This window comes from Notechis scutatus, chromosome 3 (assembly GCF_049901735.1).
Source record: "Notechis scutatus isolate UNSWTSFEM ecotype Mainland chromosome 3, rNotScu1.2, whole genome shotgun sequence".
Lineage (NCBI taxonomy): Eukaryota > Metazoa > Chordata > Lepidosauria > Squamata > Elapidae > Notechis > Notechis scutatus.
In genome coordinates, this window is record NC_142011.1 from 144,476,134 (window position 1) to 144,499,644 (window position 23,511).

Consider the following 23,511-nt stretch of genomic DNA (forward strand, 5'->3'; position numbering starts at 1 on the left):
AAATGCTCTGCTAAAATCAAAATGCTATGTAGCATTCTGCTAATGAAATTACCTGAGGAATAAATGCAATAAAATTAATCTGACAGCTACTCTAGAGATTACGTTGTTTTCAAAGTGCTTATTTATTGATCTCTTTATGATTCTTTTAGAATTCTCCCAAATAGCAGTGTCTGATTGTACTTTTAGTTCCTTAGATTTTTAACTTTTTCTATTATTGGACAACATTTGTTCTCATCTAACCACTTGTTACTTCTTTTCTACTCTCAGTTATCTATCAATTTTTTAAAATGGAAGTTGAGCCAGATCACCAGAACATTCTTTCAAAACTCAAAAATGCAGTTCATCTGGCCTGGGAGGATTAAAAATCAAAGTAAACAGAAGTTTTCTGGTTGTGTTTCTATTAGTGTTAAGCTTAAGTTATGGCCCTTCAGTTCCCATTATTGCTTGTGGAACATGTTGAGGAAGACTGAGCCAAAAGAGGTATTAAGAAGCCCTGCTTTACTTTTGTTACCTGTTTTAGAACATAATGCTGATTTCCTTCCCATGCTTGTTTGCATTTACTATCTTCATTTAATATTGGCCATGTGAACATATCTAAATATGGTGTATTCAGTGTCCTTTGCCCACTTCATTCTGGGCTTTCTTGCTGGTATCTCTGCAATTCCAGATAATTTATGTGTACTGAAGCTTGATTATTTGTACCTGTTTCTGCCTTTTGGTATGGACTCTACACTTCTTGTGTGAGCACACTGAATTCTTCTAGGGTCCTGTTGGTTTCCTCTGTGGTTGTCTGATAATGGAAAAAGTTAAAAACTCCTATGGGCTGATACAATTGAAGACTTAAAGATATCTGAGAGCTAAGCTTCAAGGCTCTATGAATGAAAATAAAAATGTTGATTGGCACTTAGAAAACTGTTGACAGCCAATGCAGCACCCAATGTCACATGGCTTCCCTTTCCAGCCTATAAGAAGTAAGTATACAAGAAGTATAAGAAGTAAGGGCATGCATAAGTGCACCATCGTGCCTCCCGTCCCAGTCCTATTGTCCCCATTTATTTGTACCTATTTCCTGTATAAACTCATGTTTATACTTACACCTATTATCTTGCAAGCGATTGACAAATAAAATAAATAAATTTTGTATCTGTTAAGAGACCAGGTGATCTTCAAAAGTATCTGGATAAACAATGCATTGCAGTAGTTCAGCTTCGGGGTGATGAGGGCGTGGGTTTGTCAGAGTTTCTGGGTCCAGATAAGGCTACAACCAGCACATCAACCAAAATTATCAACTTTGGAATGTGAGGATTAGATCTGATTTGACCAGAGAACTGTTGTGGTTTAAAAAAAAACAACAACCAAAAAACATGTTATTCATATTTGACAATTTCTTATGTGTCAGATTAAAATTAAGAAAAGAATATAATATGGATATTCGAATGTTTATTATTAGTATTTTAGGATAGTTTAAATATTAATTCTTTATTTAAATTTTTTAAAAGTGTTATCTCTGTGCTGAAATACATTAAATACATTGGAAGTCATTTTTGTTACATATTCGTTTGATTTGGGGGGGGCCTCATTTTTTAAATTGTCCTGTTATTCCCCCCCTTCCCCCCCACCACTTTATGTTATTTTAATGTTTGTTTTTACAATTTAATAAAGGTATTTGTAAAAAAAAGAAAGAAAGAAAAGAAAAGAAAGAAAGAAAGAAAGAAAAATCCTCCCAGGATGACTTTGTACATCAGTGTCATTGCAATTTTCTCTCTCTCTGAGCTGATCAGTGACTGTTTGTTCTATCAGTTAAAATGTGGCCTCTCATTACTTTATTTTTTCTTCACTTTTTATTGAAGAAATGGTCTTTGCCCAACAGTTTGCCCTTCAGACAGAAGGTGCAATGACAAACGTGCAAATGCAATGATATACTTTTGCCCACCCTAGAAATACAGAGAAATCAATTTCCAATCAAATTTAGATGGCTGCATCTCTTGGATGCCTTGGATGCCTATACAACATATATGTGACAGACTTAAGCAACTAAAGCAAATATAATAAATTAACATAAATTGTTAGTGATTGCCACAGTGTTTTTATCTTCCTTCTGAGATTTAGCAGAAAGCCAATCTGCATGTTCTAAAGAAATTATATTAATTTTACTTTTTTTCCTTCAGGCAGACAGGCATTAAGAGTCTAGGATTAGATTGCTTCAGAGTTTGGATTATTTTAAAAAGTATATTTCCTCGGTGGTTGATATCAATTACCCTTAAATTTATTTTGCTTTGCTTTGTTCTATTATTTATATGGCCATTCATAAAATAATGATCATCTTTCTACTTTTCTACACCATGGGAATTTTCATAGGAAACTAAGATACTTTAATAGATGGACCAGCAGAGGGCAGCTTTATTAAAACAAGTTTCTTAAGATTTGGGTGTTTGAGAAACATTTCAGTTCCAGTCCTACTTAAATATCTCTGTGTCCATATGGATCTTTAAATCATCAAAAAGAATCTATCCTGATCTTTGTAAGTTTGAACTGGAAACAGCACAACTGTTTCACAATAACCTTCATAATTTCTCATTGTTATTCACACGGAGGGACACAGCCTTTATAAAATAAATCATTACAATTATCTTCTTTTTTAAAATTCTGTGAATTGTCCTCTTAACAAAGTATACACTAATAGAATGGTGCTTATTTTTTCAATAATTACTGAATCATTGAAAGAAGGGTTCTTTTACCATATTCAGCAGTCCAACCTGTCTTCTATCATTAATTTGCATAAAATCCAAAATTAAGGCAGCACTTTTCCTGAAAAACCTGTTGCAAGAGATCCTTTTTCCTATTCATTTTCCATTTGAATGTAGAGGTCAACAGAAGGTTAAAGTAGGAAGGTGTGGAATTGACTTGGTTGTTATTTCAGACGTTTTGCTAGCTTTACCTGGCATGCTACTGCTACTGATGACTGCGATGGTGGTTGAGACAAAGCTACAGCACTTGTAAGGTTCCCACTGGATGAAAAAGTGCAGAGCAGCATTTTAGGCAAGCTTGAATCTGCCAGATCTGAAGCCCCGCCCCATTCTTCAATAGAAGGGCATTGTGCTTGTGAGCCACCTAAATCAAGATATTTCAAACTTTATTTCAGTAAGAAGGGGTTTAAAGAGAGGGAAAATGTGCAGGAGGAAGAAAATGCTGCTCCTCTGCCTTAGCTTCAGCACATTAACTGTGGAAACAGCATGTCTACTACCAGGACTGGGCCGCAGCCCGTTCAGAACGGCCGCGCGAGTGTAAGCAGTGGGTGCATGCGCTTGCATACAAAGCTCCATTTGCACGAGCAGTGGGCACATGCACTTGTGCAAATGGAACTGCTTGCACACTCACCTGTGCGCATAGAACTGCTCCCCCCACAGCTGTGACTGCTGCCATCGCCACCAGTCTGCAAAGGCAGAAAGGTAGGGGACCACTGGTTCACTCTATGATGCTAGGCGTTGTTATGCAATATCTAATTCAAGAGTTTTAATATAATATTTAGTATTACTGAAAAGAAGTCTGTTCTTTTAAGGTGGTCTCTTGGAACCTCCTCTCATAAGAAAGAAGGAGATATCTTCCCCTATTATCAGAAAGGTGGTTACACCTTCCAATGGCATTGGATTCGAATCTGAAAATTTACATTTCTACATATCTAACATGTTTCTAGATAATTGCTTCTCATAATGTTTGGGTTGTGTTTTTTTTACCGTAGCCTGCCTTGAGCTTAGGGGAAAAAAAAGCGTACAAAATGTTTCATTAAATAAACTTAAATAGTTGCTTTTATATTCTTTGGACATTTCAGCACTGCAAAGGGCTTCTTTCCTTAATCCCTCAAAACCTGTTTTAAGGTGATCTGCAGTCATCACTTCTGCTGACTGAGAAAGGGTGAAAACGGCAGAAAGGCACTGCCGTTCCTTTAATAACATCAACCCCCACACCCTGCTCCATGCTACAGTAAAGAGAATTTAAAGAAACAGCAAGCCCCTCCCATCTGCCACATCCTTCTTTCACACTGTGTTCATTTTTCTGGTTATTTGCAAAAAAAAAAAAAAAAAATCCCACTAGTTCTTTTGAGAGGAGATTATAAACCATTAATGATTTCTGGCCTTAAATGTTTTTGCATAAGGATCTAGAAGTCAAGGTGAGGCCACACACACACACCCCATAAATAGGGAAACAAGCCTCAGATACCTATAATGCAGAATACTGAAGTTTCCTACAACAGAGTAAGAAATGCATCCAGAAGGCAAACCGTACAATTTCATTGCATTGCAAGGCAGATGCATTCCTGGAATGGCGCAAATAGCATGTCCGAAGGTGCCCTTAGAATTAAAAGTGTGAATTGCCAAAAGAAAATGGGCTCCGGATAGATTTATTGACTCCTAAGGACAGGTTTCAAATACCTACCCACAGCGCTCGGTGGAAAGACTATGTCAAAAAGTTTACAGTTCAGGATTAATAATGATTATGGGAAATGATTAGTAGTACCTCCCTGCTTGTATGAGTTAGATGGGGTTTGAAACTGTTCATCTTCCGAGAAAGGCATTTTGACATTCAGTCCTGCCAGTGTGCCATAATGGCTGGCCCATTGTGAAATCTCCTGGGAAGTGTTTGGACATGTGTTCATAAAAAGCCAGGGCCAAATCTGTTGGATGCCACCAGTAGGATGAAGTCACACATTTTTCAAACTTGTTCAAACTCCTACAGTGTTCAAAGCAGAATAAAATAGGTCTTGAATTACATGCTGCTCTCTTCGGGGAAGACAAGGTATGCAATGCACCTCGTTGGGTTGGGGAAGTATGACCAGACATGTCTATTACTGTTTTAAGGGTTGCATCCTGCCCTTTAGCCTTCTGCCTTTAGAGGCAGAGCTGAAAACTGGGAAAGCTACTTCACCATGCTTGATAGTGCAGGTAAAAAAAAGAAGGGTGAAGGGTTTGTTGTAAATTGGAAAAAAAACCAACCACAAGATACAGGTGGCTCTTGACTTACGACCACAATTAAGCCCAAAAATTATGTTGCTAAATAAGACAGTTGTTAAGTGAGTTTTGCCCCCATTTTACTAGCTTTCTTGCTTCAGGTGCTGAGTGAATCGCTGCAGCTGTTAAATTAATCACACCGTTGTTAAGTGAATCTGGCTTCCCCATTGATTTTGCTTGTCAGAAGGTCACAAAAGATGATCACATGACCCCGGGACACTGCAACCGTCATAAATATGAACCAGTTGCCTAGCATCTGAATTTTGATCACAGGAGGAGGAGGAGGAGACTGCAACGATCGTAAGTGTGAAAAACAGTCATAAGTCACTTTTCCAGTGCTGTTGTAACTGAACAGTCACTAATGAATGGTTATAAGTCAAGGACTGCCTGTAGTTTTCTTGGACCTGCCTGTACAAAGAAGATTCTTTCTATCTACATATCCATTTTGTAATTTCCCTCCCTTTCACAGTCCCAGCATCTGAAAATATAATATCTGAAAAGGCAGATCTTATTTTGGGGGCACTGCTGAATGTGTGATGACCTGGGGCATGGCACAAAGGCAGCACAGTCAGATAATCAGTAGGAGTCCCTTTATTAGCTCTAACTTTGACCCCAATGCCTGGTTACCTTCTGGCTGGAGAAAAACTCTCCCAGGAGCAGCCTTTGGCTGCAGAAGCCCAAAACGTAAACAAAAACTAAAAGTCCAAACAAGGTAAAATGAGGTAATTAGTCCGGCAGGGCAGGAGAAGGAATTCCAGACATGAAGCCACGGCAATAACTCAACACAGTTGTGAGGATGCCAGGAACGCAGATAATCAAAGTACACACAAGATAAACTCACTGTTTGTTCCCAGCAGACACCGCACTCTGCATTCATCTCTTTTAAACTCCCTTCCCAGATGTGGCTAATGAAGGGAATCAGGGCCCTTTCCTCCCCCATAAGCCACGCAATCCACATTGCTCTCTTCTTTGTTCCTCCCGGTGTGACCTAGGATGAAGTGGGGATGGGCCTGGGTCTTCCTCTGAACTCTCCCTTGTTCTGCCTCTTCTCTGCTTTGCCTAGCCAGACTTTGCCCTTCCCCAGTTCCCTCCACAGCCAAGGAAGCCACACTCCCACTCCCTGTCAGGTGTTCCTCTTCCTCCTTGGATTCAGACTCCAACAGGGACATGACAGAAAAGATCAATCTGTCAGCCTTCAAGAATCCTGCTTGTCTTTCCAGCTGCCATAGAAAGTAGGGGAGGGAAGATTAATTGGGCTGGAGAGGAAGAGTGTTGGAGGTTTGAGAGGGTAAAACTTGGAAAAACTTTCTTGACTATGCTTACTTGCTTACTGCGCAGCTGTAGCTTCTTACCTATTCAGGCCAAGGTCAACCATCCTGGCAAGTCAGATGTCTCCAATACTACCTGAAGATGCCCCACATGACATTATTCACATCACAGATTGGATGTCCAGTTTGGACTATTGGGAGTGGAAACATGGGCATAACTTTCTATATGTGATTTTTGCACTTATTGCCTCAGATCTTGTATTCTTCCGATGCTACCATATCAATTTTCAGTAAAAGTCCTTTTCTGTAAAACAATGGAGTCTAAGATTTTCTTTCTTGGATTTTGAATGGAGCCTCAACTGACACAAGCTGCTGACCCCTTTACTTATTGTATTTCACTTGTTACAGCTTCTTCCTGTAGTCTTAGAGCTGGGGCATTTTGTCAGTGCTAGACCTGGTTTTTTAAAAAAATGGAATTCAAGGCTGACCCCCCAAGGCTAATCCCCCAAACACTGCAAACATCTGGGCAACAGAAAGCGCTTCAGCTTTTACTTAATGGCAACAAACAGCAAGTTTTAAGAGTGAAGGAACGAGGAAGTACTTTTTTCTTGGCACAGAAAGTTGTTTTTTTTAATGCCAAGAACACAAGATCTCTTTCTTGTTAGTGGCATTTCCAAAGATATCCGTTAAGAACAAATATACTGCTTGTACCTTACATGCATCAAACCTGGGTCTTGCTTTGATAAACTGAAGACCAGGAAGGATTTAATTGCCAACAGTTTGAAAAACATGTGGTCGCTTCTCGCCACACTTTGATTAAATTCAGACAAAATAAATCATGGCATGGAAAATCCTATAAATCACAGTTTATGCCTTTGGCCAAGCTAAGTTACTTAAAATGATTGCACCAATTGTACTGTTAGGCAAAAAAAGAAAAAGAAAAGAAACGGTGACACCACACCAGTTGGCTCTCTTTTCAACATTTTGATTTATCGCTCTCTTTTAAATACTAACATTGACCAGCAGCACAGAGCTGTTTTCAGAGACCAAAATTGATCTCATAACTGGCATGAAAAATGTCAGGGCCCGCTACCAACAAACTGCTTTCATATATTATCAGAGTGGGCAAAAATAGCTATTTTCACCACATTTGTTTAGTGGTAAAATGATAGCTCAGCAATATTTTTGAACAGCAGGAATAAAACATCCATAACCTTCTGATATGTTAATGGAAAGAGACAAGATGGCTATGTCATATATTTGGTTAAAAGTTTGTTTTATTATTACTGCAGACTGAAAACAGCAATGAGTTTCCTGGTATGTTAGCTTTTATCCTAGCACTGCAAAATATGTTAGGATCCCTGCAAACCGTGAACAACCTCATGAAATATTGACTACCCCCTCTCCGAAATAAGTAATATGGGAATGCAACCACCTATTTAATCTTTGAGGAAGTTGTGTATATCTCAACTATCGTATTTCATATGCAGAGAAGTTACAGGTTTCAACTTGAGTGTGCCCAGCATTCTGCTTGTCTCTTCCAGTAAGTGATTTCCTAGTTAAATTTCATGCTATTGTTTTTCAAACTAAATTCCTTAACAAAATTTCTTTGCATTCCTATCCCTTTAATTGTCGTTCTATTCAGCCCCCATTTAACTAGCTTACCAGTCAGAATTTCATGAAATACTCTGGCAAATGGTTTGCTGAAATCTAATAAAGTAATCACCAAATCAAAAATGAGGTATGGTTAATCTAGCAAGACTAGTTCCTGACAAATTGATCCTGTTTCTACTAAACCACTGCACTGTTTTTGGGGTGCTGACAGGTTGATTTCTTTATTAAATACTTTAGAAAGCATCCAAGCAGAGATATTAAACTGATTTATTTGTAGTCCTCCCTATTTTACAATTTTTCTTATTTTAAAAAAAGTTTATAAATAAGATTAACCACTAGTGCAAATTAAAATAAATCAATAAAAAAGAAGAAAAATGAAAAGAAATAGAAAAAAAAAACCCAAAAGGTGTATTAGAGATGACTCCTCCCTCCAGACAAGTATGAACTATTTGGCTAATTTAATACCTTCTCTAGTTACTTCAATAAAAAACCCTAGTCTTTTCATATTTCATCCCTTATTTTCACCCCCCCAAAAAATTCCATCCTAATTAGCAAAAGTATATTTATGAGCTACCAGAAATTTTGGACTGTCTTTACTGGCCTGATGGAGATGGACCGTACCTGTATCTCTGTTAATTCTTAAACTCTCAGTGACTTTTGATACCAGGAAATATTCTGCAGATTTGGGAACTGCATCCAGTCTGCAAATAAATTCCAGACTCTGTTGCTTGGAATGACTTGCTGTTTGAAACAGGAGCTTCAGTGTAGTGTCCCACACAGTTCTATTTCATCTCTCGTGTGTTTCAGAATCTACATTAAACAGGCAAGGTAAATCATAATATTCAAAACTGGGAACTATTGCGTGCTGTTGCTGAAATCTATTTCTCAGTAACATCTTCAGGTAATATAGGACTCCCATATTTGCTTGGACACTTGGAAATTTGGATAAAAGACTGGAAATCAGATACAGACAAAATGAAATTGCTTATTGTAAGAGTTCAGAATTCAAGGAAGGGGTTGTTATAGTGACCTAGAAGAAACAGGTATGTTTCTCACACTGGGAGACCATCGTACATTGATAAGATTGCTTTAGCTATTATATAATATTATATATTATATAATATTATATTATATAAAGCTATTATATCAGCTTTAGCTATTATGTCTGGAGAAAATAACCTTGAGTACCGTCCTATAATCAGGTTAAATCTATTATGTGTCTAGTCCACAAACTTGTATTAGAACAGTACTCTGCAGTCAAATTGATCTCCCTGGAAATTTAAAGCAATCATATCACACCTGTATTGAGGGCATGAGATTAGCTGCCATTTAATTACTGATTAATTTATGAAATATATTTCATAAATATTCTGTTCATTTCATTTCAAGTTCTGTAAATTTTGATCCCACACTGGTTCAGATGCTTTCTTCTATATAACAGCTCCTGCCTTTCATAGAGGTTAACCAAATTAATTTGTCTGGAGTTAGGGTTGCTAGGCATTAAGCTATCAGTATTCTGAGATATAATTGCATATTTTGGAAGAAGTTTATTTTTTATTTTTTGTTTGTCCAAAGTTTAAAGCCACCTGACTCCATAACAATCCTGGCTGGTGTACAATATTAAAAACAATAAAAATCCAAGCAAAAAAGACATCTCAAAGCAATAAAAACACAACTCTTAATTTGCTATGTTTCCAAAAGGGATCTCTCACACTATCTGCCTGGGAGAAGATCAGTCTTCAAGGCTTGTGTGATGGGAGCAGAGTAGGGGTCATTGGTCATGCTACTCTAGATGGCCAGTGCTGGGAATGAGAAAGCCCACCACCACTTCCTAAGTCCCATCAGGTGACACTCTTTAATTGATAAGCCTGAAGCATGTCATTTATTGTTATCAAGAGAAAGGAAGTGGCTGAGTGCCACCTTTGTAAATAAACAAGCATAAGACTGAGTTGTGCAAAGATGGTTTTTAAAAAATATTTACAAACAGCATGGAACATTTCTGATATCAGGCAGTGCTTGAATTGCTGGTTTGGCTTTTATTTAAACCCATTGCTTTTTAATTTAGCCTTACCCATCCTGCCATTCTCCAGATGCATAGGCCCAGGAAATTCTAACATGGTCAACATCTAGTCTATCAACATATTGAAGACCATACAACGTTCAATTTTGTTGTTTTTAGTAGCAAACAATTCAGGAACAGGACTAACAACTCTACCTCTACACATCTGGTACCGCATTACCTCAATGGCTTCTTGGAAAATTTGACATCTCATCTGAGTTCCTGCACAACAAGTTTAGAATTGGTCACTTATAAATAGAATTTTCTAGCTCTCAAATAAAAGTGCTAGTATACAGCTTGCCCTGGGACTTTTAATCTTTTCCTTCTTTCTTAGGAAGGCATGCACACACAAGTTGAACTTTATCATCTGCAAAGATTTATCAGCAGGTGTTTATTGTTCACATGCTCCTGAATAAAGGTTGTTTATCTTAACTTTATCTTTCATACAATTGTCTCATTTTTCTTCTGCTAGGCTGGCACTGCCATGTTGTAGGTCAAGAAGGGAAAAATATGACCTGTTTAATTGGATTATGATTTGCCCTTTTGTACTAAGACTTCCTTTTGTCAAAGAAACTTGCCATGTATTTTTTATATACTTTTGAATAGATCATCTCTTTTCCAAGGTAAGTATCAAATTATTTTTAAGGGAAACAATTATTTAGAAAGTTCGTGTTCGTCACTGAAACTTTGTCGCATGTGTTATATGAACAGCTCACTTTTAGAGATATTAGAATAGATTAATACAAATGTTGAGGTAGAATCCTGATATATTTATGAAGATTTCTAAACATTTATATTTTTTACCCCAAAGAAATATAAGATTTAATGTAAGACGATACCCCACCAAAAGAAGAGATTTAAACCATGATCATAAATACATATTTCCTTCATGCCTTTTTAACACAAATGAAGTAAACCCTAAAGTTTCCTCCTTCCCCCCAAAATAGGTATATGTGACACTCCTGTTCTTGTGAGTGCATGTGTATGCATGCATTTACCTCTTAGAAGCCACTGTCCCCAAAAAATGAGGCTAGGAAAAATATTAAATCACTGTTTAATTCCCTGTGAAATAAGATACCTCCATTATAAACTTAATCTAACCTGCAAGTACCAAAATCTTCTCCCACATTCAATCCTCTGCCCTATTTCCAAACAAAACAGACAACTAAACCCCAGATGGGGATGATTGAAGGAAATGGGAAGACACACTTAGAAGGAAAAGAAAGAGAAGAATAAAATGGATGGAAATCATTGTTAACTGACTATGAAATCAGGAAAAAAGAGAGAGTTATAAACAGTAGCAGTGATGAATCTCATAAACATACAAATAAAAACTGACCAACTTTTTAACCAAGTAAGGTAACTGTTAGGAATGTAAGTCACCTAACAGTTATTTGGGTTGGAAATATATAAACTAGGATAGACATTTTAATACTGTATCTTTAAGAGAATACTAAATCTGTAAATGGGTGTGGTTTCTGCAAATGGCCATAAAATGGAGCCAGAAACCTGGGTTGTTTAGTCTCAGAAGAAGTCTCAGTGAGTCTCTGTTTCCTTCTGTTGGGTTCCTCCTAATTGACTGTTATTCTTGAATTTGATGTAAGTCTGTTACTGAACTGTTTTTGATACTGGACTTTGTTATTTGGATTATCCCTGAACTGAACACTGACTGCCTTACCTGTGAATGACTTTGCACTGCTTGTTTGAACTTTGCTTAAACGTTTATGGAAAGTAAAAACCTACATTTACTGTACAGTGTATCTGTGTGCTGTGTGTGTATTATTCAACATTACTCTCACTACGTCCCCCTGTATGCGCTCATTCTCCTAACGGGGAATTAACCAACTAAAAACTCCAAAGGCTGCTGAGGTGAATAAATGCCTGAAGATGTGGGGATAAAATGTCTTTTTTATTGTGGACTTAATCTCAGATTCGATTATGAGATTGCATTAGATCCATGACCCTCCTGGATGGTGAAGGCCACCTGGGAGATGACACATAGTTGGGCCAATGTATCTTCTCCTTTGAGGGAGGGGCAGTACCTCTTACCTTTGAGGAGGGAGTGATAAGCACCCTCCTCAAAAAGCCTTTGCAGGATCCAACTTTCTGGAAATTTTCATTCAGTCTTCCCTCAGAAGGGAAACTTGCTGCATAGGTGGTCAGCACAACAGCATTGGTTGGTCAGTACTTGGCTGTACTAGATTCTCTCTTACAACTTTCAATACTCTTGACCACGGTGTCCTTCTGGACTGCTTCCTAGGGTAAGAATTATTCCAATGATTCATCTCTTTGTATCAGTTCCAGTCGGTGTAAGGGGGAAAATAGAAATTGAGGTAGAGGTGGGGTATCTCAAAGCTTGGTGCGTTTACATTTGAGTGAAGTCATCTTGTTCAGAGTTTTGCAGTGTAAATTCAGTGCCAGAAAAGTAAACACAGATGGCTGAGGCTTCATTTAACTTCTTTATAAACACATAAACTTTACAATACCAGTTGTAGATTTCTCCAACATGGAGCAAACTGAAACAGAAGCAGACATAGCAATTCAACTTCAGCAGACAAGCAAGCTAGTTACACAGAAGAGAAGCAGTTTCATCTTCAATAGACAGACTTAGAGCTTAACATAGCTTCAGAGCTTAATATAGACACACATCTAGGCTACTTCTAGTTTCAGTTTCCAGACTAGGCTACTTCTAGTGTCAGTTTCCAAACAGTTCTCATTGACTGACTTAGTTACCATGCTCTATTCCAGTTCATGAATATACTGACACATCTGTTGGTTGGTGGCTTAGTATTATTACCCACTGACTTTATCCAGCTATGTTTTAGCCCTAGGCTAACCAGGTTGACACATCAAGGTCTTGTAACAATTTCTGGAAGCAGTTTCAGCGAGTATGGGCTCATAACCCTGACAAGAGTGAATAGCTGAGGATATTTTGACTGAGTTGAGTCTGGGGTGGGTCCATTTTTAGCCCTGAACAGAAGTGTACTTCCCCTTTCAATGCTGGCACACAATCTGTTGAGTTGTTTTGGATCGTATCTTCTCTTTGAATAGGAATTGCAGCTGTGGCCAGGAATTCACATTTACAGAGACTTGAAATTCCCTCATCTACAACTTTAAAGGGATGCTATGCTGATAGAATTATGCCTCTTTTCCCAAGCCATTACATTTCTATTCTGTCTCCGCCAACTGATTCAATAACTGATCAGCTACCTGAGTATGAACACCTTTCTCATCCTTGGGATGAGAATTATCCCATGGGATTATATGTGAAGGACCAGAACATTATGGAAGCAAAAAAGCTTCTTTATAACAGCCTTACAGGTGAAGTCCACCATACTTTTGCCAAAACAATTATGGGTAACCATATCTATGGTTGCAAATGTTTTGTAATGAATTGAATAGTTAAGATTATTAATACACAAGTGAGATGCAGAAAAGATTGCCAAAGTATTTTAAAAGTCCTTTATTAACCTGAATATATAAAAAAGAGAAGTTTTCTACCATAGAGGAGCTCTTACTTCATGTGAAAACAAAACATTTTTACAAAGTGAAAAAATAAATATCTTTTTGGGAACAAGATTTATATGCTAATGTGCTATAAAAAAGTAGAGTTTTGATATTTGAAAAAATATCTGTGCAAAGAAACAAATGCATACTCATATTACTGCTACATTAAGGCAATATGAAAAGTATATTTATAAAGTCGCAGTAAAGTGACTTTTCTAGCTTTCATTTCAGCTAGTATTGCACATGATCATCTAGCTTTCAGTATTCTGTAGCATTCACTAGTTGACCAAAATCCAAAATGCTTAGGGAAAACAGGGATCGTGAAAGATGGTTTTAAGAAATTTAACACAACTGCATTTTAAGGAAACACTGAGATTATAGAATTTGAGGAACCTTTCTCCAAACATAAGGCATTATGAACAGAAACAACAGCTGAGTTTTCTAAGTACAAAAAATCTTTAGAAAATCAAAGTTATATTTTAAGTGTTTTATCCACATTTTCTTAGGTACCCAACAGGCTTGCTGATTGATTCAAAATTTTGCAAGTAATCTGATTGCAAGACCTGCTGAATAAACCCAGCTATTTGCTTAAAGCTTTGCAATCTTAATTTCTTAAGTGCACAAATTTAAAAATAAGTTTCTTACTTCAGTAAAACAAAAGCAGAAACGAAATTATACAATAGATGTACACATTAAAAACTAGTCTTTCTAAAAAATAAATGGGAATGGTCATGCTAGATAAAGTAATTTTTAAAACAATTTTAATAAAATGCATAAAACTGAGTTACTGCGGGATACTGCAGACTAAATTGTCATCTTTTCTCTCAGAATATTAATTTATTAATAATGCTGTTTCAAATAACACGTTTGTCTACAAGTCATTCACAGTATATCCTCTAAAATTTATTCTAATAAGAACTTGTTCATATTCTCCCTTTCCCAGTTTTGTTATGGTCCTTCCAGTAATTGCTGGCAGACGCAGAAGTGATAGTTCTTTTTTATCAGTGGAGTTGGAACTTTAGTGCAGTACTTTGGAAGTATGGATTAGTTAAGAAAGTAACACAGAGGTCATATTAAGTCAAATTAAGCAAGCTGGTGTGGGTAGGCAAATATACATGCTGCACATGTTCTATTTCAGATCTGCAGACTGGACACACCTAGAAGGAAAACACAAGAATAATGTTACCAACAGCATGTACAGAGTAATGCTAATACACAATTGACGCTACTGAAGTTTTATCCATTAAAACTTCTATCCACATATACAGCAAATGCTTTCTTCCAATGACTCCTTTCCAAAATCTAAAAAGGGAGTATAAAAATCAGCATCTATAGGACTCCAATGTCTGAACTAAATCTGAACTGCAAGCATCCAGCTTGCCACTAAATGGCAACATAAATTTAAGATTTTTTTGTATCTCTTCTATCATCTAGCGAGTCTGATTTTTGCAGTAAAGAAATGGTAGCCCTAATGCACTCTCTTCAGCTACTTTTTCCAGCTTCCTCTTCCTTCTCTCCCCAAGTGGGAGAGGAATTCTTCATAGTGCAGCAGTCCCCAACCATACCAGCTTGGCGGGCCAACCTGGCACTGTGTGTGTGAGTGGCAGGAGCATGCATACGAGCACACAGCACTGTTTGTGTGAGCAGCGCACCCCCTTCCATTCACACAAATGGAGCTTTGTGTGTTCAGATGGCACTTGTGCTTGCAAGTGGAGTTTTGCACATGCGTGCTTGCCCATCACTCACATGGCCCAATTTTGAACAAGCCTCGGTCCCGTAACGGGCCTCACCCCATGGGCTGGGGACCCATCATAGTGATTGACCAGATAAAGCCATTAGGTCAACTGCTGCAATGGTTAAGAAGCAACAGATATCCCTCTTTCTCTTGCACACTTGAAGTTGCTGCAGCCCTGCAGGTGCCCTTTTACTACTTGCCACCTGTCTGAACGATTTACTGAAGTTACTGATTAGAGACCTCTGTTTCTAGTTGAAGGATTTATTTTGGAAGCCATAGAAATCTTATTATGGACTGATGCAGCTCCAAAATGTTGACATTTCTGGAAAAAAATATTTGGAGTGTTCATCTAATGATTCATATGTTTCCAGAAATGGATTATCTGGAGTCCAATTAAACATTTCTGATTCCAGTGAATTGACTTCCAGAAACATACGGACACATGGAACATTTGGACTGACCTGTTATGTGGAATATGACGACAGAGATTCCAGAACTGGCACATATGCCAACTTAGAACATTTTACATATTTACTCATATTTGGGTGCAACTGTCTAGGAAACAGTAAAATCCTAAGAAAATATTTCATTTGAATGCAACATTTACAAATTTTAATTAAAAGCTTCGCTTTTTATATTTAACATACTACTTGTATATTGTATGTTAATCAATAGGGCCAGTAGTGCATTGATGAGGCAGCTTATTCCTTTCTTTCTTCCATAGTGTCTTGATGCAAGACTATACTTAGCCATGAACTGATGTTTAAATCCTGCATTCAAAGTTATTGCATGCTTTTTTTGAGAATTAAAGAATTTCCAGTATTTTTCCAGTATTTTTTGAACTTAAAATGTAATACTTTACTGTTGCAACTGATTTTATACCTACTTGTAACTGTATGGCACATGTCTCACAGCACACAGTGTGGCCACATGGACAAAACGTTGAATTTATTTCTTCTTCGCAGCATGCCATACACAGCAGAGACTCCTTAAACTTCCGTAGTTTTTCCTGAAGAGCTTTCATTTGCTGACAGTTGAGACCCTCACAATTGTTGTTACAGTTCATACTGTTTTCTGACGATTTAAGGGGAGAACTGGGGGGGCTTTGGTCATTACTTGAAACTAGATCCTCAATGCCAGCATTGTAAAGAGCTCGTCTTGCATGATCATAAGCTTCCTTAGATGTCCGCTTAATGTCAAATACATACTTTTTCCCAAGATTAATATTTTCTGTCAGGAACAAGGATGCCAAGTGGCCCTTTAGGTCTCGGCTATATTGCATCATGACAGCGCTAGTAACAGTATCACACCTAGCAAGAAAAGAAGATATAAAAGAAACATGAATCAAACAACCATTTTTCCCCCTTTATATCCCAAAACTACTGAAACAAGAATGTAGCAGGTGGGGAAAGCCATGCATAACATAAACATAGATTTCAATGTAATTTAAAATGGATTTATTATCTACTTGTTTACAACATACTGGAACAGTGCTATAACAAACCAATTATATAATAGTGTCAAGAACTCTATTATGAACTTGACTTAAATACATATATTTCTCCCCAGAAATACAAACCTGTAAAATGCATGTGTTTCTGTTATTGCTCTGTATAGTCCACTAGCGGCTCTGGTGCTGATCATCTTGAAAAGATGAACGATGCTGTTTCCTGATTCTTTAGTGACAGTTAAGTATACATTCTTCCCAGACTGTGTAGCCATCTGAACAACTGAATACGCAATCCTAAAGCAATTGGGGGGGGGGGGGGAATACAAAGAATTACACCATAATATTAAGCCCTAAAATTCTGTTATCAAAACAAAAATAGACCAAGTACAGACTGGCAATGTAAAATTAAAGGTGAAATATAAAGATGAATTGACCATTTTTGGAAAGAAGAAATGAAACTAGCTTTAATAGCAATGAAAATCTTTCCCAAAACGTTGCCACTTCAAGAAGGAAAACTTAACCATTCTATAACACTTTGATAGCAGATCTGAGATATAGAAAGAATCCCTGAATTTTCTGCAATAACGAATGTCTATAGTTATTTGGAGTTAGAATCTTTCCCATCCGCAAAAGTACATCTGAAGGAAACAATCCATTTCAACAATACACAGTAAGAAATGTTCAATACCGTTAATGCTAGAGACTCAAATAAAACAGCTGCACGCTTCAGAATCCTTTGGTTATTTTACAAGCTTTTGATAAAGTTTTTCAAAGGCAGGACTTTCTGGTAATCACCTGTTGATGGGACTGAAGTCATCCATACATCTGGAAATGCCTTCAGGGCCAACTCCAATAAAAAGTTTTTGCCCCTCACTGTCTCTAACCGAATGCCATTCTACTCCATAGTTCTCTAGTGTTGACACAATCTGTAAAACTTGATATTCAGCTGAAACTTGGCTGAGACCTTCAAGATCCTTATGTTTTGCAATAATACTGTGGGAAAAAATATGAAAGTAGGTTAATCACAATCTTGATTTTATTTTATAATTTAAATATATTGATCTGCCATTAGAAAATCCTAGATTTTATAGACTGGGAACTCTTAAAACACATTTTACACAATCCATAACTCTTCATTTTAATACATTTAATTTAAAGGTATGAGTGACACCGAGGATGGAAAGTTATAATTTTTGAATGTATTATCAGTTATATTGAGAAAATTAAATTTACTAAAACAAATTCAATAGATGGGGAGGGGGGGGAAAGAGTAAATTCTCTCATAGAAAGCAACTTTCAAAAATTAAAACCCTTGTGTCTAATGAGCTCAGATGCACATTAAAGCAAACAAGTGTAAAACTTACAAGTAATTGTTCTTAGATACTCCTGCTGCATTAAAAGTTTAACAACAAAAGTTACCTGTCCAAAGTAGAAGAGGTAAGTTCTTTCATACAGAACTCTTCATAGTGGTATTTGGCAGTATTCTGATTATAATCACCAAACTTCAACTGGGCAAGCAAAGCACTTAATTCAACAGCACGTTCAGAAGAGCACTGTAAGGTACCAGCCAGAAGGTCCTCCTCTATGTGCAGGAAAAACATATGCCTAAAAAAGGAAGTTTATTTTTGTAACACAGAAAGGAAACATAGCAACATTTAAGACCTGCTCAAATACTACAAGAAATATTTCTGCTAATAATGAAAGACATATTGTGAATAAAAATGGAACTACAAGAAACCCCAGAGTAAATTGATGGGAAACATTCCTTTAAAAAGGTGAGAGTAAAATAACTGTATTTAGAATAAAATTGGAAAACTAAAATCCAGTAATACATCTAAATTTAGTTCCAGCTCAATAGGATTAGGAAAACATGAAATAAAAGAATGTAAAGCAATTAGTAAAAAAAAAATCAGAGCTATTCCATCATTACGATTTTTTTTAGCTAATATTCAAGATTCCTGTTAGAAATCTGTAGTTTTAATCTCCTAAAAGATATTTGGTAAACATACCTCCCTAAAACTATGAGCCAAGGAACTGATATATGGGATATGCCTATTCTATACAAAAGCTCAGGGAATATCTTAGAAAAGAATGTGACATGATACAAACACATTCAACTAAACACAGAAAAATTCCAATGTCCCATAATGTGAAAATCTTAGGCTGAGAATATCATATTTTAGGAATAATAACTCCAAATATATACCTAGCGACATCTCAGAACAACTGGTTTGATCCTATTAAAATTGAGGGTTTTTGAGACTTGAATATGGACTCATCACTTTTACTTTTTTTGAATATGCCCAGTATTTAATGTGAAACTCCAAGCTGAATGCCTCCTGCTGTTTGCCAATCTAATATAAAGAACATTTGTTCTTTATATTCCTTATAGCAACATCTTTTTAGAATAAACATTTGTCTTTCACTCTGAATATTTAGGAGTAGCTTCATTTTATCTCAGTCCAAATAAAGAATTGAACCAGATACGAAAACAGATAAGACTGGTTTATAGTCCGATGCCAACAGCATACCAGAGCAAAGGCAAAAGTTTTACAAGCTCCAATCTTCACTGCTGATTATTCAGGGGAAAGGTTAACTCCGGATATTCAACTCTGCTGCATGCAGTTAAGGGTATTCAGCACTTATCTCAGAAAAAAAGCAATAGATTCTACAGCACTTAGATAAACACTTTAGTGCAGTGGTTTAATGTTTAGACTACAAATTACAAATATTTCATAAGTTGCAAATGTCTGATGAAGCTATGATTTTAACTACAGACATCAATTTGGACTAAGTAGCACATCTAACACAGCTCACTTCAAGTCAGAGAACTTAAGCACTAAATCAGTTTGAGGTGACTTTTCTGAAAAAATTTATCCGTTCTTTAATGTTTTAGAAATTAAATCACCCCCCAAAAGTTATAGCAGACTGCTGTAAGTTCTTCAAGACAGTTCAACCACAAAAGCAGAACTTCTGCTGGAGGCAACTGCAGCAGACCAATCAGGGCCTGGATTTCTTAAGCATCTCCTCTTTCCTCCAGAGAAGCAGCTGCTGATTTGATGGAGCAGCCCAGCAGCTTTTAACAAGGGTTACTTTCAGTCAATGACCTATAGTTACATTGTGGTCGGGTTTTCTGAGCACCAGACTTTCTCCCTTCAAGCCAGAGACTTTTATAATTGTGAAATGAGTCCCGCCTAGTGGTGTTTGGGAGTTAACTTTCAGACTACAATTCCTTTCTGAGCATGTATTTTTTTTAAACTAACTTGTTTTCACCAAAGACGGATATCTGCATAAGAGAGGGGGAAGATATAGCATATTTATATTTAGTGTATCTTCTGTGTCAATAGCCTATTCCATTTGGTGCTGCCTCAAATCTATTTTGTTCCATCATTAGATAGGCTAAGGAAAAAATGCTAACAATTGGGAAAAGATATATAAATAAGCTTCTTTACTTGGAATCTCATTCTTTAGAAATACTCTAGCATTCATAACTTGTTGAAGTAGGCCAAAAAACCAACTGATTTATTGATGTGACATAAATTTGGATTATCACGGTGTAGACCACAGTATAGAAATCAGTAATTTTAATTCCAACAAAATCTCAGGTTGGTATAAATCATGCTATGTGCTACTCCACAAAAATGCATAATACTGTGAAAGTCTTAGGCCACCATTAGATTTGTTGCTGTAGCAATGGTATAATGACCATAAATAATTATGTCTGTCTTCTCATCAGAATATAACCAGAAAATACAGGAAATTTGTATGCAGTATTCAAAAAAAACAGGAAAAGGCAGAAAAAACAGGTTCCATAGGCTAAAGAGGCAATTATATAGTGACCTCCCCTTACACTTGAGCAACAGCACACACATGGCTCCTGTAAACCCAACTGAACTGAACACTAAGTACTGTCATTACTACCACCTGTACATGTCCCTCTATTCCATGTCAAAATGACTGTTGTGCAAAAAGCTCTTATTATACCAGGTTTGTGCAAGACATGCTTGGGCATTACACACAGTAAAGACACATGTTGTATCAGTGTAATTCATTGGAAGCTTGTTAATAAGACTGTTAATCAACATTCCAGCCAAAATGCCAAAGATCACAGAATTTGACATGTAAAAATCATACTTCTGCATCGGGAAAGTCACTCTCAAAGGGAAACCAATAAATAAACTGGATATTCAAAATGTGGTATTCAAAACCAAAAAATAATTACAGATGGTCATTAAATCTTTGCTAAAACAAATCCGGTGGTTTTTGCACACAGTACGGTAATTCTATTTTAAATAATAATTTGGGTTGCATTGTACGGTGTACAAAAATATTCAGCAATTATTCTACCACATAAAGGTAGAATAACAGAAGGTCTGAGCACTTCAGGGCTGTGGTAATCTAGCCAATCTTTTACAAAAACTACTAGTGGGAAAATAAAGAACATGTACTCTGGATGTTTAAGTTCAGACATGTTATAGTTCACAAACCAGATATAAAATAACAGTCTTCCAAATAATTATTAAGTCAATGACAATGTTTTTGTAAGTGCTTGTAAATCCAGTTTAGAGTTATATATTTTTAAGAAAAAACATCTGTTTTCTCTTTGTAGCTTGAAACAGTCATTTGAGTATTACTGTAATATGACACAGATTAAGGGAGGAGTCCTGGAGGAAACTGAAACACGGAGGAAGTTTCCTGTCTTGAACATTTTAAAATGACCTGCAATAATACTGCGAAGAGGTTACTGTCGGGCACTGGAGCCAATACTTTTACTTCTAAACTTCATAATTAAATGGACCATTGCCAAATCCATACAGGAGCACTAATAATTACATAACACCAATATTTTCAACAGGGAAACTAGAGCATTGCCTTTAATGGTGGCTTCTTCCCAATATAGTGTACACAATAAAAACCATACCATAAAGCTAAGATCAACTGAAAAACTAAGACACCTGAAAGTCATAGTTACTCTATGGAGCAGCAGACTGCAAAATAATAAACAGAAACCATTTTCAGTGAAGGTTTTTTTTTTTTTTTTTTACCTTGTCTGCTCCTGCAAGATCAGATGTGGCTCCACAAAGAACTTGACCCGTAGTTTCAATCTGTAAGGAGGCAAGCCATCCATCTGTTGGGATATTCTATTTCTCAAATTCAGCCATAAGTTCTCTCCCTTGTTTCCTGTAAACTGGAGTCCGAAGTAATCAACTTCTATAATCCCCAGTCGCCTGCAAACCTATGATTACAAGTTAAACATCATAAACACTACTGTAATGAGCACTAGAGAAAAATGCTATAAGGTACCCATTTACTTAAACAAGGTTACCTAAACAGTTTTCCCAATTATTCATGGCCTAGACAATATTTTTGGAATATTCAGAATTATGAAAGCTAGTGACTTTCCTATCTAAAGCTTTCAAGGGGTCAACAAAATTGCAAGCATAAAAACCAAAAAAAAAAAAAAAACGTTAACAGAATGCCTAGAGAATAACTTAAAATATGAACCTTTAATTTAGTGGATATCAAAAGCAGCAATTGCAGCAGCTGGAGGAGCATCAAACCAGGAGTTTCAACACGAATGGGTCAAAATTAGTAGCACTCTAATGGTTGCCCCCCTCACAAAAAGGTGCTCCCCCCCAGAAAGGCAACTGGACTTTATTTTTTTAAAACGTTTCGCTTCTCCTTCGAGAAGCTTCTTCGGTTCTAACTTTCCTTTTCCAAGGAAAAGAACCGAGAAAGTCCAGTTTGCCTTTTGGAAAAGGCAACTCTGGGTTACCACCCGGGATGATTGAGAAGCTCCACAGACATCCCTAACGATTGCTTAACCGGCGCTCCGGCTTCCTTGCCCTCGCCTCCGCAGCATCCCCAAGAGGTCCGCGAAGCCCGGCGGGATGTTCTCGAGCAGGGCCCGGTTCAGGGGGGCGCCACCACCTCTGCAAACGCCACGTGGTCAGTGCGGTTAAAACGGGGCTAAGAGGGGATTTTCCCGTTGCGCGTGAGGGGCGGAGGGGAATAACCAGCCAGCCAGCCGGCAAATCAACGGAACGGCTCCCCAAGCAACGCGTGGGAGATGAGGAGGGGAGCCGCAGCCCGGTGTCACTGCCGAGAGGAGGGGAGGGCTTGAGGCGGGGGACGACAGACACGTCCCCCCTTCCCCCTGGCGTCACCCGCAGCGGCTGCCTCGAGCGGCGAGGCGACGGTTGAAGGTCTCGCCTCGCGTGAGCCACAGGACGCGCGTGGCATCGGGAAGGAGCGCGCGGGGGGTGGGGGGGGAGCGGAACGGCCACGCGCCGGAGGAGACCCGAACGGCCACTCAGGTGGAAAAGGGAAGGGGGTGGCGAAGGAAAGCGCGGCTTTTCACCTGGTTCAGGCAGTCTTCGCCATTGGCTTTGGCCTCCACCTCTACTTCCATCACCACCGCATCCGGCCTGGTCACATAGCACAGCATGGCCGCCTCTCGTCGCCAAGACGCAACCCCAAAGAGTCCCTGTTTGCCGTCTCGGTCCCCGCTAACGAGCTAACCTCGACCCTTAAAAGTCTTTTCGATGCTCTGAGCGTCGCCCGTGATAGCGCTCCTTTATCGTCTCGGTCTCCTCCCCGCCCCTCCGCTCTCCTCAGTCCCCGCCCCCAAGCGAAGCCCAGCCAATGAATGCGCTGAAAAGCGGCGCTGCCGCCAGAGAGGCTGAGCCTAGAAGGCCGTTTGTTTTCACTAAAGGGGTACCGTCTCGGCTGTTGGCGGCGGAGACTTCTGGTTTCCGATGGTTGTTCTATGTGGTGGGCTAAATAGGAATAAATATCAAATGGAAATATCTAAAGCAGAGGCAATTAAAAGTGATGTGGAAGAGTTCCTATGCAGTGCACTTTTTTTCTTC

At 38.0% G+C, this 23,511-nt stretch overlaps 1 protein-coding gene across 2 annotated transcripts; it reads right to left on the minus strand.

The window, feature by feature from the left end:
- Positions 1-13,395: 13,395 nt before the first annotated feature.
- MYLIP (myosin regulatory light chain interacting protein) lies at positions 13,396-23,238 on the minus strand. 2 transcript variants are annotated; one of them, XM_026670017.2, is made up of 7 exons: positions 23,001-23,238; positions 21,685-21,875; positions 18,059-18,244; positions 17,435-17,632; positions 16,769-16,933; positions 16,076-16,499; positions 13,396-14,611 (listed from the first exon to the last, which is right to left on the minus strand). In XM_026670017.2, exons 1-7 carry the CDS (start codon positions 23,085-23,087, stop codon positions 14,528-14,530), a joined length of 1,335 nt encoding a protein of 444 aa, XP_026525802.1. In that variant the 5' UTR covers positions 23,088-23,238; the 3' UTR covers positions 13,396-14,527. The 2 variants fall into 2 exon arrangements, with proteins under 2 accessions (XP_026525802.1, XP_087817472.1); XM_087961346.1 differs by lacking the exon at positions 23,001-23,238 and adding an exon at positions 22,145-22,855.
- Positions 23,239-23,511: the final 273 nt, after the last annotated feature.